At 35.9% G+C, this 16,326-nt stretch overlaps 1 protein-coding gene across 1 annotated transcript in view; it reads right to left on the bottom strand.

Moving 5' to 3' along the window:
• The window catches only part of LOC126370474 (tachykinin-like peptides receptor 86C), an 84,244-nt gene that overhangs the window by 44,790 nt on the left and 23,128 nt on the right, over positions 1-16,326 (bottom strand). The window contains exons 3-4 of the mRNA XM_050015346.1: positions 5,938-6,080; positions 4,831-5,044 (exon numbers count right to left, since the gene is read on the bottom strand). Coding sequence (XP_049871303.1) covers positions 4,831-5,044; positions 5,938-6,080 — 357 coding nt within the window. The remainder of the gene's footprint in view (positions 1-4,830; positions 5,045-5,937; positions 6,081-16,326) is intronic.

Raw genomic sequence — 16,326 nt, 5'->3', positions numbered from 1 at the left:
TAATATAGAGGGCGTTACTGCTCTAAATTCAACGTACAGCCATGAGCAATATAATGTACCCACTTTAGGACTCTGTCGCTCTAACATATTTGACATTTAGTGAGACTTACAGTGCAATTTGTCAAATAACATCATGTGGCATGGTACCAAAGTGTATGCATATCGATGCTCATGACCGTACCTGCTGAGTATCACTATATCACAACGCATCGTGTCATTCATCGTTGTGATCAGTGTTCCCGCTGTTTTCTTTTTTAACGTGACTTATTGTAGATTTGCCGCAGATGGCATTAACTACTTGGCCGGACAAATGGGGAGCGCTGAAGGCTCTCACCCGGTACAACGTTTAAGACAACAGGCCTGAGGGTGCCCAGTTGGGCGCGTACCTCGGCTCAGGGCGTCGTCTGGGAGGAAAAATATTTGAAAGAATTAATCGATCCTAGTGGGTCGATAGCGATAAGCGCTAATTGAGGGGAATCGTCGACGACGCCGAAGGGGTCGGTGTCGGGGTCCCGAAGTGTTTGGTGTCGCGAGCTGATTGGCCGCCTCTATAGCTAGAGTAATCGGATCGACAAGATCGTATATTTGTTCCCGTTGTAAAATCTCTTTAATAGTAAGGACACTGGCTGCTTATCATTTTCAATTTATTTCTGTACTCTGATCTTATCTACCTAAAGGATAGGTAATAAAGCTCTTTTTAGATTAGTTTTGCGCCTTTTTAAAGCCGGAAATGTTCTCAAAGTGGGAACATTTCCGGAAACAGCACTTCACTGCTCGTAATAATTACATTATAGAATGACGGAGCTCCAAAACTGACTCACTTTTAGATTACGATCAAAGTCAGAGGAACTACCTACTGACTGACAGAAAGCCGTATACAAGTCAGTAGGTGTAAACCTAGTTTCACTCCCTTTAAGCAATAAATCTTGCTGAACACAATTTTCGGCAAGAACAACCGCATTTTGCTAACAAAGGCTTACATCTGTACTTACCAAAAGGAATTCGGTGTGATACCAAACATTTTCAGCTTGTAGAAAGCTGAGGTATTACGGTAGGTATATAAAAAAAAGAAAAGGTTGCCTGGAAGTGATTGTTACTTAGCAATAAGGCCGCGTATTGTACTCCTTTTATTTATCTTTTCTTTTATATTTTGTTTTTTCCTGTTTGTGCGATAAAGTATTTGTTATGTTATTTATAAGTATTAGTTTTTAGTTGAATGTGGAGGAAGCAAGAGAAGTGTGTCAGGATCGAAGCAAATGGAATTCTATAGTCTCTGCTTACCCCGGTGGGAAATAGGCGTGAGTTTATGTATGTATGTATGTAGTTTAGACGTAGGTTTCGATAAGTCTTCAAATGCAATTAACGAAAATTCATAAACGACGGGATGACGTATATGCATTGAATTCTACACAATACTCTTCAAAACCTTCAGTCGACTTCATGGAGCGAGGATTTCGCACACAGGTCGGACATACAGATGAACGGACGGATGCAAAGCAAAGTGTAACCTTAGTAATAGGATCCCGTTTTAGCACAGTTAAGATATTGGTGCTAATTCCTGTAAATACCATCTAATTTTATTTTAAGTTATATCTGTCATTTTCTTATCCGCCGAAAAAGAAAGGGACGGGTAATCGACAAGCATAAAATTTATGGAACACACGTCAATTTTAAGCACAAATCTAAACCAACCGTCTAAAAATTTTACATCCGTCAATAACCCGACACAGTTAAGTAGACAGCACGTCAAACGGATTGCATACCAGCGACGTACCTTTTTATTCGCCCGGGTTATTCATTCATTTACTCATTCTTCCTAAAATTAAGAGCTGTGAATCATCCGTCCCTTTCCTTTTCGGCGGATAAGAAAATGACAGATATAACTTAAAATAAAATTAGATGGTATTTACAGGAATTAGCACCAATAAATGATTATATTTAATACATTAAGTTTTACATGATTTCAATGTTCAATATCAACCATTATGACAACTACAGGAGATAAAGAATTCCAGAGAATTGTGTTGTCACATTAGCTTTAGTGACATGTTCTAGGCGATCGCTTTTGCTACATCTAATAGTACCTTACAAAACAATGGATTCCAATCGACAAACCGAACTAGCCTAAATAGGGTCTTTTAACGTGACTTATTGTGTATATTTGCTTCGAACCGCAATGCCGGACAAATTGGGGAGCTAAGGGCTCCTGCTCAGTTCTAAATGAACATTTTCATTAATTTCCCTAAAAGAGAACCTCTTTAGTACAAAGTCGCTGAATAGTACCAGTTTTAAAAATGTTGAAGCTCTGTTCATTATTCAACAAATTTATGAATTTGAACAGCTGTTTTTTTTAAGCACGTAGGTAGAAATAATTATTCTAACAATGCTATGTAAATATTTGAGTTTCGTATTTGTGATAAGTCATAAATTAAGGGAAAACTTCCTTGTAAGATGCCTGAACCTACAAATTGAGAATGACCTCTGTGAGAAACGTCAATTCTCTCTCGCGCAAACTATTCAGTTTAAAAAAAAATGATGTTAGAAACCTCAATATTATTTTTCTAGTGTATCCATAACAATTAACATTACAATAACAGATAGTGTTAGGGACAAGGTTGCCTGCAATTCAAGTGGTGCCAACCACTGACTGATTAGCTATTAGAGTGAATCTCATGCATGCTATGTATGTACCTAAACTAATGTGCATTTATGCGGATTTCGATGATGACAGATTTATTTCCGATAAGTACCACTGTAGATGTGAGTGCTAGCGTACAACCTGCACGGACAGCGATTATATTGCCAGGCGCGCACTACGAGTTTTTCGCCGCGCAGCACAAAAAAGCAGCGGCATAATGTCGCACTGTAATACTGCGCCGCTGCGGTGGCTCTGCCAAGTGCGCGCAATACAATTTAAAACTGTTTGGTACAATATGACAGTGCGACATTATGCCGTTGCTTTTTCTGCCGCGCGGCAAAAAACTCGTAGTGTGCGCCTGGCCTTAGGTAACACAATAGTTGGTTACAAAGTGGAACTTCATTCAGTGATTCAGCTATGGACTCCCGAATTTAATAGGTACCAACATTTCTATATTGGAACACTGTGAAGTAACACATCTCCAAAATGTTACTTAGGATATATTTAAATTATATTGTAAGTTATAATTATAATTTATATTACTAAAATATTACGTATGTAGACACTATATCTTTAAAATTCTACTATCGCACAACTCGTAAAAGTATATAATAAACTCTTTATTGTACATAATAATTAAATTAATGACAAAAATTAGATACAAAAGGTGGACTTATCTCTAAAAGAGATCTCTTCCAGCCAACCCCGCATAGTGTGAAAGGTCAATAAAAGTGGGAAAGCACAAAGTGTAAAAAAACCGTATATACATACATATATATACATAATTATATAAATAAACACAAGTGTGAAAATATATAGGTATATTAAGCCACATAGGTTCGAACATCGAACCAATTTTGCTGAACGAAATTAGATTCAATTTCCTCGTACGTAAGTTTATCATTGGTTGTGATTAATGAGGGACCATTCGTATATACGAAGTAAAATAACATTAACGGCATACAATCTATATGGAACTAATAAGAGGAATGATTCGCCATTTTGCAAAGGCTCTCTACTACTACTGAATTGTAAGAAAAGGACTTTATTACTTTTTAATAAGTGGTTACAGCAGCCTATTAACCTGTCAAATTTATACTTTAATATTATAAATGAGAAGGGAATTCCGCTAACTTTTCTGTTACTTTTCACGAATTAACAACTGGACAAATTTAGATCATTAATACAACATTAAAGGACGGACGTCAAAAAGGGTATGTACCAAAAATAAACTTATTGTACACATTCACGCGAGCGGAACGCAATGTGTACACTTACCTACATAATCTTTACTTAATTTTTGAATAGACATTTTACAAGAAATATTTGCACCCTCATTTATTTGATATACCTACAGGGTGTTAGTGACATCGTAACGAATATTGAGGGGGGTGATTCCAACCATGATTCTGAGTAAATATTATGTGGAAATTTCCACTATTTTTCAAATTATTTTCAATTCTATACTTTTGCGTTGGAAAATTCGACAAAAAATAATAATTATTCAGAAAAATGGGCTGAATCATACTCCTCAGTAATGGTTACGATGTCACTTACACTCCGTAGAAGTACGTACAGGTAGCCATAGAAGTACGTACTATGAGTGTTGATATCAAATGGAATTTCTGACACCAGTGTTGATGAGGTTGGTACGTCACCTCACAACCCACACGATAAGAAGAAGATGGAATTTCTTTTCAGAAAATTCATGAAAATTTTAGTGTATTTTGTTTTCAGTTCCGTGCTTTTGCGACGCAAAATTCCATTTGATATCAACTCGGAATAATGGCCTGAATCATCTCTTAAAGTTGTCGTTGCGATGTCATTAACTCCGTGTATTAGCACCCTTATTTGGATTTCTCTGAGAAAAATTCAGGGCTTTAACATGTTTGTCATCTGATCTGTACAGCCTAGAGTAGTAAAATCCAATACGAAGAGGGTAGTAGTGTTCAACGACTGATATTTTAGCTAAGAGTCATAAGATGTCATAATTGGTGAAGTGACCCCTCATTTTTATGTTTTTTCTACGTCTGCCGAGCATATGAGTACAAAAGTACGGTAATTAGAAACCTAAAAGCATAATAAGAAAGCCTGGTGAGGTTCTTAGTTTATCTTGATGGATGTGCATCTGACTACACTAATTGGAATATACTCGTGTACTTATGTTAAGGGCATAATAGACAGAGATTTACCTGTCAACAGTAATAGCGACTAGGGTAAACACGCCAGCGGACACAGTGAGGTTGGCAGTGAAGTTACTAGCAGTACAAGTAGCCGCTCCGAAGGGCCAGTGGGCGGTTACTAGAAACACGAAGTTCGGGGCTCCGTTGAGGGTCGCCATCAGAAGGTCTGCTACCGCCAGGTTGACTAGGAAGCAGTTGGTTACCGTTCGCATGCGACGGTGGGCTGCAAGCAAGAGATAGAGGGTGAGTAGATGTATAAAAGATAAATAAAACCGGTAAAAAATAATCAATATATTATTATTATTACAAGGAGCGTCTCGTCTAACTGTAACGTAGCAACTGCTACGCTTCGAAAAGCGCTACGCGCTAGTTGCTACGTTACAGCTACGCCGTACTGAACCACGTTTTTGATAACAGAACAAACTTCTCGTCTATGGCCATTAAAGCCAATAACCTCAAAAAGCGACAGTGAGAGGGATAATAATGTATGGGATTGACATCATAGAGCATCAACCACCTCCGGCGGAGGATTGACATACGAAGACTTGAGGTGAAATCCAGTGTGCGTCAAGCTAGCGGCCTCAAAAAAAAAATGGGCACGAAAAAATAATTTGACCATACCAGAAAATAGTACTCTTATTGAAAAAAATAGTACCTGTTGTAAAAAAAATAGTACCATCACGGTTCTGGATTTATAGCCATGTTTTATTGCACTTGCTAGCTTGACGGTGAGCGAAATTTGACGAGAGTTAACGACAAGGTCTTTCGCTTTGATTTAAACGCCAAAAAATAGTACCGAAATAGTACTCACCCCCTGCAAAATATATCTCTTTTCGACCAAAAAAATAATTATCAAAATCGGTTCATATACGACGAAGTTATGCCCGAACAAACATAAAAATATATATATATACGGTCGAATTAAGAACCTCCTCCTTTTTTGAAGTCGGTAAAAAAGAAACTTTATTCAAGTTTCTAATCGAAGCGTTTTAACACCTTCTCTGACGCTACGTATAAAGGCGTAGGTAGTACCTAGATCCCAAGTATCACTCATTATTCTGAATCGCGCACAAGCGGTCAGTGAAAGTGTTAAATATTTACATGTTGTCTACGCACCAAGTACAATCCAAATAACGAGTGTATTGCCTAGTACAGCTAGAAGCAGCATGATGGCGAAGATGATGAACCACGCCAGTTGCCCCCACCAGGGAGGGCTGTAAGGCCGCTCTCCGAGACCCATGCAGTTGCCGAGCCGGACCCTGTAGGCAAAGCAATATTTCAGTCTAGCGTCTTATGTTTTTTTTTTATTATTTTTAAAAATACATCTTGCCCTGTGCCGGGGTTTTTCTTGCAACTACTTCTCCTCGGCTATACAGGTTGTGAGAAGCTGCAGAGTTTTAGGCGGATGAGACATTCGTTATGTAAAAATTGACGACTAAAAGTTTACGAAATAAACATAATTTTTCAATTTAAATTTGAATTAGCTATAGACTTCCCCCAAAATCAAACCCGACATTATATTGTTTTGTCTTGTCAAGAATTTGACTTACAAAAGAACTTATAAAAGAACTTGACTCTTTGACTTGTAAATTCTTGAAGGGTATTTGAAGCCATCGTGTTTCTTTATGAAAAGCCGGAAATTTTAAGAAATTTATCAGTACTGTATTCAGAAATGCTTTTTCAACAAAACATCATCTTAGTACTTTTTTCCCTCTTTAAAATTTTAATTAGTAATAGTAGGTAAGTTTTTAGAGGACCTTTTTAGGTTATGCGTCGAAAAACTGGTTGGAAAAATATTCAGACGTGTTTTTTTTTAATTTGACAGTAAGTTTACAGTCATGAGCAAAATAATGCACCCACTTTAGGACTCTGTCCCACTAACATATTTGACATTTAGTGAGACTTACAGTGCAATTTGTCAAAAAACGTCATGTGACATGGTACCAAAGTGTATGCATATTGCTGCTCGTAACCGTACATAACATAAATAGCCTAAGTATCTGTATACTTAGGCTAACAGCCTGTGCTGTTAGTGACATCGTACCGAAATCTTTGAGGCATGATGAAGACGATGATTTTGAGTTGATATTAAGTGAAATTTTCCGTCGCAAAAGTATGAAAATAATTTAAAAAAACACGAAAATTTTCATAAATTTTCCACTGCTAGGCACAGGCCTTCGCTCAATCAACCACTAAGGAGATGATGATAATGATGAGGTGAATATGATTATAATGATGGATGAACTAGGCGGGACATAAACACAAAATCTATTTTTATTTAATAATTGTTAGCAGACTTAATGTAACATTAATTAATTGAATAATTGTCAGGGGAAATTATGAACATGTTTTACGAACACCTATTTGAAATGAAACTTTTCCGTTTTCGGCGGCTTAGCTGTATTCTGTAATTATACGTACAAAATTTTTAATTAACGTAAGTAATCAATGCCAATAACTAAGGGGTAAATAAGTAATATTTCAACGTCGAATTTAGTATCGATTTAAATAAGTTAATTATGTGCTTTGGGTAATAAATATGTACCTAGAATCATAAGAGGTATTTAGTTTTTTTTTTTTTCGTTTTTACGTAATGGTACATGGAACCTCATCTTGCATGGACTTGAAGGAACCAATGAAGGACTTTCCAGGCGACGTTCCCCAACAAAATACAGATGGCGCTGTTTACATTTTGCCTTCATCTATCCTTCTATTTCATGGATAACAAACTTAGGCATCTTTTATCTTTGTTTATGGGTATAAATGATGACCCTTGTTATTCAACCAGGCACAACACATCTACCCATTATTATTATGATCATAATAAAGAGAAGTAATAGGTAGCAACATAATTCTAACCGTTTGAATGCAGGTTCATTTTGCAAAGTGGTACCCAACTGCGAATTAGAAATTGGTATATTTTTGATCGATTATGTTTCAAGTACTGTATTGTCAAGTGTAAAACATATTTTATATTTTGCAAAACTAGTATAGTTTAGTTTATAAGTAAGTACTAATAAAAAAGAAAATATTCGTAATTTTGTTTGTATTGAATAAACTCATAAACTACTGGATTGATTTCAAAAATTCGTCTAGTATCCTCAGGGATAACGTAGATTTCTATGCTGGAAAAAATTAGGGATCCCCACTAAAATTTACTCATAAAAAATAAATGTCCCCAGGTCGCTAGTTAGATATCTAATGAAAAACAATCTCTACAAAAAAGCGTCGTGCTCTATTATTTAATGCCATAAAAATCTTGAATTAATATATTTTATCAACGCATTTTAACAAAATAAATGTTTGTACATCTCCGAATTATCTGTTAAAGCACGCATACGAATAAAAACATGTTTTAATTTATAAGCCACCTTTCGCGGGACGATTTTATCATGATTCATTTAATAAAACTTTCATCGCCGCGTAATTCTGAAACCAGCTCCCATTGCATGATGCCGCGTCATGTGATAAGTCAACCATTAGAATTACTTTATTTGTCGCATAGCTAATATCGTTCATACATCGCAACTCGCGCGATAGGTATACGTGTCTCATGCTGCGGGGGGCAGAAATCATTAATGTGACTGTTTAGGATGAGTTGACGTTACCTCAAATTGAAAATTCTTAATTTGATTATAAATCAAGAAGCGTACCTAATTATGATTACCATAATTTAAAACATGAAAGGGAAAGTTTTAATTATATAATCCGTTATAGCCCTGTTCGAATGTTCGGAGAATGCAGTGTTCAGGCTCGCGCCCTAAACCACTGAATTCGATTTTATGGGTTTGAATCATAGATAATTGATTTCCTGGTTTCCGATATTTGTGCCCAAGGGGGTAAAAAAGGCCACGTTGAAGCAATTCATCCAGAAATTAATCTAGAAGCAATATTGCTATTTGACATTTGTTTGCATTGCGCACTTAATTTATAGGGCAAACGTCAAATTGCAATATATATATTGCTTTTTAGATGAATTGGGTCGTGTTACTAGGTTCAAGATAATTATGAATTTATGATTACTATAAATAAAGACCTAAAACTAACTATAAAAAAAATCTAAAACTAACGAAAATCTTTTTCTTTTTTCTATTTCACTTATTTATTTATTTTCGCCAATAAAACGTAATAATAACTCCGACATTTTATCACATTTTTCTATGACGTCACAGTGTGCTTTTTAATACAAATCAAATTCATAGTAATTTCGTGTTATAACGTTTAGTAAAAAGTATCTGAATTGATTAGTTGGAAACTAGCCTATTGCTTCGATGTGGCTTTTCTAACCCCTGCTAATGTCGATAGGCGCACCCTCTATTGCAGGGTTCTTAAACATGGCTGGCGAGGAGTGGTTGTACCTAATACTATACGACACTGTCTGCCCTATAGATGTAAAACAACCTATTTAAAACGTTTTAAACCAAATGTTGCCGTTTTAAACCCCAAATAAATCGTTTTAAACCGTTGAAAAGTCGCCTACATGACGTCATGTTTCGTATCATTAGTTTATAGAATATTAATAAAAACTGCCTATAGAACTAAACACGCTAAGTATTTATTATCAATAACAGTATACTTATTACACATTCAAAAATTCTTTACACAGTTTATAGGTACTCCGTTATACCCCTACCTCGGTAAAATCAAGAAAATGTAGTTATAATTAAGAAAAACATAGTCATCAACAGCAGCCGTTACAAACCGAAATGAATGGTTGATTTCAGTTTTAAACGGATTGGTTTAAATGGTTTTAAACCGGCCTTACATCTATAGTCTACCCATACGTGGAGGCGTGTAATGTTATGTTTAATTTCAAGCACATAATCAAATACCTCACTCGGCAGGGCCCGCAGAATACCAGGGTCGTGGCTCACGCCGCGACTTATGCTGAGCGAGGTCCTTTTATTCTGGACTCCACCGCAGATGATCGGGCCGTCAGTGCGTTGCATTTAGAATACTTAGTTTTATTATTATTGTTTTTATGATTTGGTTTGTTTTTCTTTTTGTTTTGGATATTTTTTTTTGTCTGTGTACTTATTGATTTCCTTGTGGTTTCTGTCATGTGTTAAATGTAATGTACCTGTCTGTCTGTGTCTGTGATGTCCGGAAGTAATAAATGTTTCTTTCTTTCTTTCTTTTTTTTAAAATACCAAACCGTAAAGTTTGAGTAGTTTATTAAGTGCCTATCTGCGTATAAACTCATGAACGAAGTGGAAGTGGAGTAGGTAAACCGTAAGATTATGAACGTATCGCATCATAACACTTAAGTACCTATTTCACAAGTAATCATGTAGTTTAGCTGAGGTGATAAAACTCACTCAGACTCTGTTACATTATATACATTAAACATAGCCTTGTTTTAAGCGTTAAGTACCTACGAGACGACTCACTTACTAAGTAATTATCTCAGTACTTACGCACAACTTCACTCAAGGATGTAAAATATTGAACATGTGTAGGTACCTAATTATCTATCTACATAGCGAGTGCGTATTTGACAGCTGGAAATATACATAGGTAGATATATGTTGATAAGTTTGCGATTATTGTTGATAGGATGTAAAAGATCATTGTATTATAATTACATACATACATAAACTCACGCCCGGGCCCGGGGACTCACGGGCGGGCCGAAGGGGTGGGCAGAACTACAAATAATCAGGAAACTATTTGCAGCCACTTTTGATACATAGTCCTAAGTGCATAATGATAAATCGTATGATGATAGGTGATCAGCCTATCGATCTTACATGTGATCCATCATGTTTGACAGGACGCTGTCCCTTCGTCGCTTTTTACGACATGCACAGGAAGATAGGCAGCTGAACGCATTCTATGTTTTTCCTGTACTCCCAGTCCATCAGAGGAGTTATAGTTTGGAGTGTATTATAATTATAATCCGAATATTTATGCAGAAAAAGAAAATAAATTTTTAGATAAGAAGAAATAAAGTACCCCCCCCCCCCTTCTTGTTTCCCCTCCGGTTGGGGGAGGCCTGTGCCGTGTAACGTTTATACGCTGTTTATGTTTTATTACAAAATAAGCATTTTATTTTGAGTAATTCACTACTTTTTACTATTAATCGTTTACCTACATCGTATCATCACCATTACAAGTATACCTACTTCTTACCTAGAGAACTACGTAAAATAAGTACGTTTAAGCTTCTATATCATAAAAATAATCCCATTTTCCTTTTTGAAGAAATCGTTACCACGAATTAATAACGTAAAACAAAGTTCTACGTTTGTTGGGGTCATTGCATAGTGACGATATAGCTTAGTATTTTCTAGTCTATTTATTAAAAATTTTCAGAATTCACTCTATTTACTAATCTAATCTAACCTATTTCCTCTCCCACCCTATTTTCTTCTTATTGATATGGAGAGGTCAGTTTCTCGTAATTGGATGAAAGTTGTTGATATTATAGGTAAAACTTTCAAATTCGCTCATAGTTCGCTGGACCCAAAATAATAAAATTGCGGAATTAAGCCTGTATGGAGAACATCTGTTAGTGGAAAGGTCGTAATTAGTTTTGTACTCGTTTTGCTAAAAGGACCTAATCCAGTTAGGTCACGGTTGGTCGGACCCTTATTTTTTTTATAACAATAAATCGCTACAAAGTTCCTTTGACGTCCCAACCCAACCCAACCAACAAAATGTGTTTGAAACTTTAGTACTGCTGTATGTTTACATGTTTATGTAAAATACAAAATGGCTTTTTAGTTGTGGACGTTGTAAAAGTATTTATTGAATATTTTAATGTCAATTTGCGCAGAATGTTAAACTTTCTAGACACTGAGGTTTTGGTTACGGCTGTATGAATGTCAGTTAAAATAAAATATTTTTATTTTTACTTGACCTTTTGAAAGCCTTAAACAAAGATATTTGAGTCCGCATTGATGTATAATCATAATATGATTATGTTAAGAACATATTATGTTATTATCCTCAAAGATACTTTCATTTCAGAACGTCTTTTGTTTTATGAACTGTCGAAATAGGATTAACCTAAAGTCGGCGACAGAAAAACGACCTTCCAAATTCAGTCAATAGTACCTATCCTGTTTCAAAAGCGTAACGAAATGAAGTATTCCCCACTTCAAAATGAACTGGGTGACAACTGGGTGTCAATTACCCTATAGAATGAACGAGGAACAAAAAAAGACAAAAGAATGTCTACATTTAAATAATTCCAAAGCTTTCCCGTTTTCAGTAATCATACGACAATCGCATCGTATGACGAAATCGTAGTCCTAGTGTATCACAAGACGCTGTAAGTTCTCTTAAGATTATGTTTGACTCTGCTCACCTCCTTACGGATAACGTGCGTGATCTCAGATGTTTTCAAATGCATTGTGAGTAAAATTTTCAGCACTAGTTATAGACACATGTTATATCAAATCAAAAAATCGGGCCTTCGGACAGCACAATTTGATTTTGACAACCGACAGGTTCATTCAAATCGCAATTTTACAGCGTGCAGTTAGACTCATAGGCATAACTCACGAATATTGACGATCCCATTTCTATAAAGGTGAGCAGAGCCTCATCAGCCTACCGTTATCCTGTTTTCACAGGGTCCGCTTATCAGAGCAGAGCCTAAAGTAAAAATATTCTGATAAGTAAGTATATCATTTCAATAACAATTCTAAAATGGATGTGCACCATATGGTGTAAGATTACCATCCCATCGCTCATAATAGATAAGCACATAAGTATTTCACCATGGTAGGAAGTTCACAATCCCCAAGTCAACTTTTACGATATACTTACCCAAGATGATAAGCAGCTAGTCGTGTTCTTTACTTTGCATATGGTTGTTAGTTTACCTCTTAGTCAAACAGAGAAATAAAATAAAATTACATTTCAACGATTGAATTTTTGTTTTTTTTTTTTGTAGATTTGCCTTATGGCAGAAGTCCTGGGTTGGAATACCAATGTCATCATCATCGTATAATCACAAATAATAGGGTGCCAGCGGGCCTTGGGTGAATTATTAAGACGCAGCTCTGTATACTTTAACAATTTGACTTCAGTTTGAACTTCAAACAGGTAGGTCTTAAAACGTAAAATACCAAACGAGTTCGCGGTAGACGCCAGGCACATCAAAGCAAAAGAATAAAACTCTTTCAAGTTCACACGACAACGCTGCAAGACTAAGCCGTCATAAACAAGACCAAACTTCTTGAGTTACGAGAGCATTAATTAAAACAATAGTAGAAACAAGATATTTTCTGTTGACAAACCCGAATTTAACTCCAACGCAGGCGAGATAAGAAAGTTGGAATCTGAAATCATGACGCGATCATAACTGTAAAGTAAATTAACTTTTTTATTATGAAGGACATCTGGAATCTCCGAATCCAATGAAGTAAATAAATTACCTATCTGCGTGGGATCTGAAACGTTACTTTGTAGATATGATTTCAAATCCTATTTGTAACTTTACACGCAATTTCAAGTGAACATCATAAGAAGTTTTACCAGGTTAGATAATTTTGCTTACGCAGAATGGAACTAAATGATATTTTTATTTATTAATTTAAGAATTCGAAGTAATAGAACAAAAAAGGAAGCTGGTCAAAATTCTCATCGACCCGGGCTTGAGGTAAAAGTTGAAGCTGAAAAGGAACCAGAATTCTTTCATATCGTACACACTGTCAGAATGTTCAGTTTTATATTCATCATTAGGGCCCTCTCTCACAAAAAGAACGTAACACGTGCAAGGTTTTTCATTATTCAGTGACTCACACAATTGTCTCGACCATTATAGACTGCGATACGGCTCACCAACTATTACGTCAGTGAAAAGATAAGATATATTATAATATTTATCTTACACTAACAATAACTGCTCTCTACTTATTGTTACACAAAATATCTTGAATTACTTAAGTATATAATTTAAATTATTTTTTTTATAAAATAATGATGTTCAACTAAACTTAATGTTAATAATGTATGATAGATAAATAATGACAATGTATGATAAATACAAATAAATATATGAATAACAAAAATAAGGTGCGGTGAGTGGAAAGAACCCAACAGCATGGATACACACATCAATTTCCGCTCTTAATTTCCTGTTTATCACTACTCATCATATTTGAATCCAATAGGGATATAATCATGCGAAAGTGTGACACGAATCGAAACTTTTGATGAAATCGTTGAAGTTGGAAATCGGAAACGCATTTCCCATTAGACCAGGATATTAACACACATCACATCACCGGAACCGAATCACTCTGTCGTACACATTATTTTGTTCAGATTTAGAACAAGGGTAGAAATATTCAGATAACGTCGTTTCCTATACGAGTTCGAAAAGGGCGCAGTACCCTTCAAATGACCTTCGAGTCCTTTATGAGACGCTTCGGACGCGCTCCGTAACCGCTTCGGGAAGCGATAAAAACGCAACAACACCCGCTTTAAGAACACTCTTACCTCACCTGATTAGATTGAAAGCCAATTGAACTGACATACGAGTAACATTTCAACTTCATTACGTTAAAAGCTTGGAATTCCGGTTAAAATTAATGGTAAAAGATTTATTGCTTTCGTGTATTAATATTGTATGCACAAATTAATGGTGCGGGCGGAACTTTACTGTAAATCGATATTGTTGAGTTGTGTGAGCATGACCAGACTAATTGAATATGTATTACAAACAGGTGTTTATGAAATCCATTTAGGCAACCTAATATCATTGGTCGCGAAAACAATAATAGTACAAGTGACCCTAATAAAAACGATATCGATTCCCGATCAGCCTAATAACATCACTGGGTACTTTGTATTCAGTCGAGGTGTTCAAACGACGATTCCATCTGATTAAAAGAAAATTTTGCCTCCGCAAATTCGAAAAGATTGTCCGATGAGCGACTATCAGATCTCAACAATGATGTAACAAAAGGAACAGGTATCAAAACGATTCCACCCAATTATGACTGCTTGAATATTATCTGTTCCACTTTCGAAAGATGCGTAGGAGGACTGTCAATAATATAATAATATTGTCAAGCATACTGAATAGCTTCCAAAAATTGGCCATCGTTTGTTCAAACACCCCAACTTCCACGAATCGATTATAGCCTTTGTAAGCTTAGGTATTGATCTTTATTACTCAAGCGACCGATTTTGCATTAAGCGAACATTTCAATGGGTTGAATCCATCGCCCACTATAAACTGGGATTTAGTTGATTTGATATTATCTGCCAATATTCAATCTTCTTCTATCGTGTGGGTTGTGGGGTGAATTACCAACCTCATCAACCCTGGTGTCAGGGTTTTAATTCAGCCGCCAAAAGCCCCTGACATAGCTCATGTAACGACTACTTACTTAAATCAGTCCTTACTGATTTACCCATTAGTAACCAGGACCAACGGCTTAACTTGCCTTCCGAAGCACGGATCATCTTACTTTTTGGACAATCAGGTGATCAGCCTGTAATGTACTAACCAAACTAGGGATCACAAAGTGATTTTTGTGATATGTCCCTACCGGGATTCGAACCCGGGACCTCCGGATCGTGAGTCCAACGCTCAACCACTGGACCACGGAGGTCGTTAATATTCAATTCTTTATTGCATTTCACATAGGCATAGGAACTAAAACATGAACCCTGGTAGGAAGAGCAACCCTCATATATCCTCAATATTAGGATAATGCGACCCATAGATACTTTCTTATATGATTCCCCATCAGTCTATATATCTTCTGCCTAATCTTTGGACTTGTCTATTTGATGCGTGACGAATATTAATTAGGGATGGATTTACTAGGGGTTAATTAGGGATGTACTCATTAGACATCATTGAATCATAGATGTCAACAATATTTATCTTAATCAAGAAAAAAATTGTGGAAATGTATACCAATGTTTTGGACATCTATTGTCAATCTGTTCAAATATAGCAGCAACTTGTTGATCATTGTGATCAAAGGCTAGACTTGTTGCTGTCATAAACAGAACTATGGTACATTTCAAAAATGCAAACGATGAATGAACCATGAATTGAAAATTAAACCTAGAAACGTCTGGTATCTCACGAAAGCCTGTAATCTCCACTTTCAATTGACATCGCAATAGTAATTTTATTGTAGAGAGAAAACTGGAGTGATGGCAGAGAGCATAAAAAGCTTCAGATTTTTCGGAAATAAACATTTTTTTTTCGGTGAGATTGCTTAAGTCAGTAAAATTGAGAATTCGTTGTAAGAAGTAAGAACTACATTTAAATTATTTAGTTCTTAGTGATCACTATTTAAAGATATTGTAAGCTAAATCATCTCATATGATAAAATGTGGAGAATAGGGGAAAATTTAATATACCTAAGTATTGTTACGTGTTTTGTTTACATAGTTTCAAATTCTACCTAGCAGCCTAGTAGCAAAGGATTTTCGCCTCATTCTCAATTCTTAAGAACAAGTCTATATTTTCGGATACCCCTTGCATTTCTTTTGTGTTTATCTTGATTAGATATAGAGAAAATAACA

Source organism: Pectinophora gossypiella, chromosome 10 (assembly GCF_024362695.1).
Source record: "Pectinophora gossypiella chromosome 10, ilPecGoss1.1, whole genome shotgun sequence".
Taxonomy (NCBI): Eukaryota; Metazoa; Arthropoda; class Insecta; order Lepidoptera; family Gelechiidae; genus Pectinophora; species Pectinophora gossypiella.
This window is presented reverse-complemented; position numbering and strand designations above follow the sequence as displayed.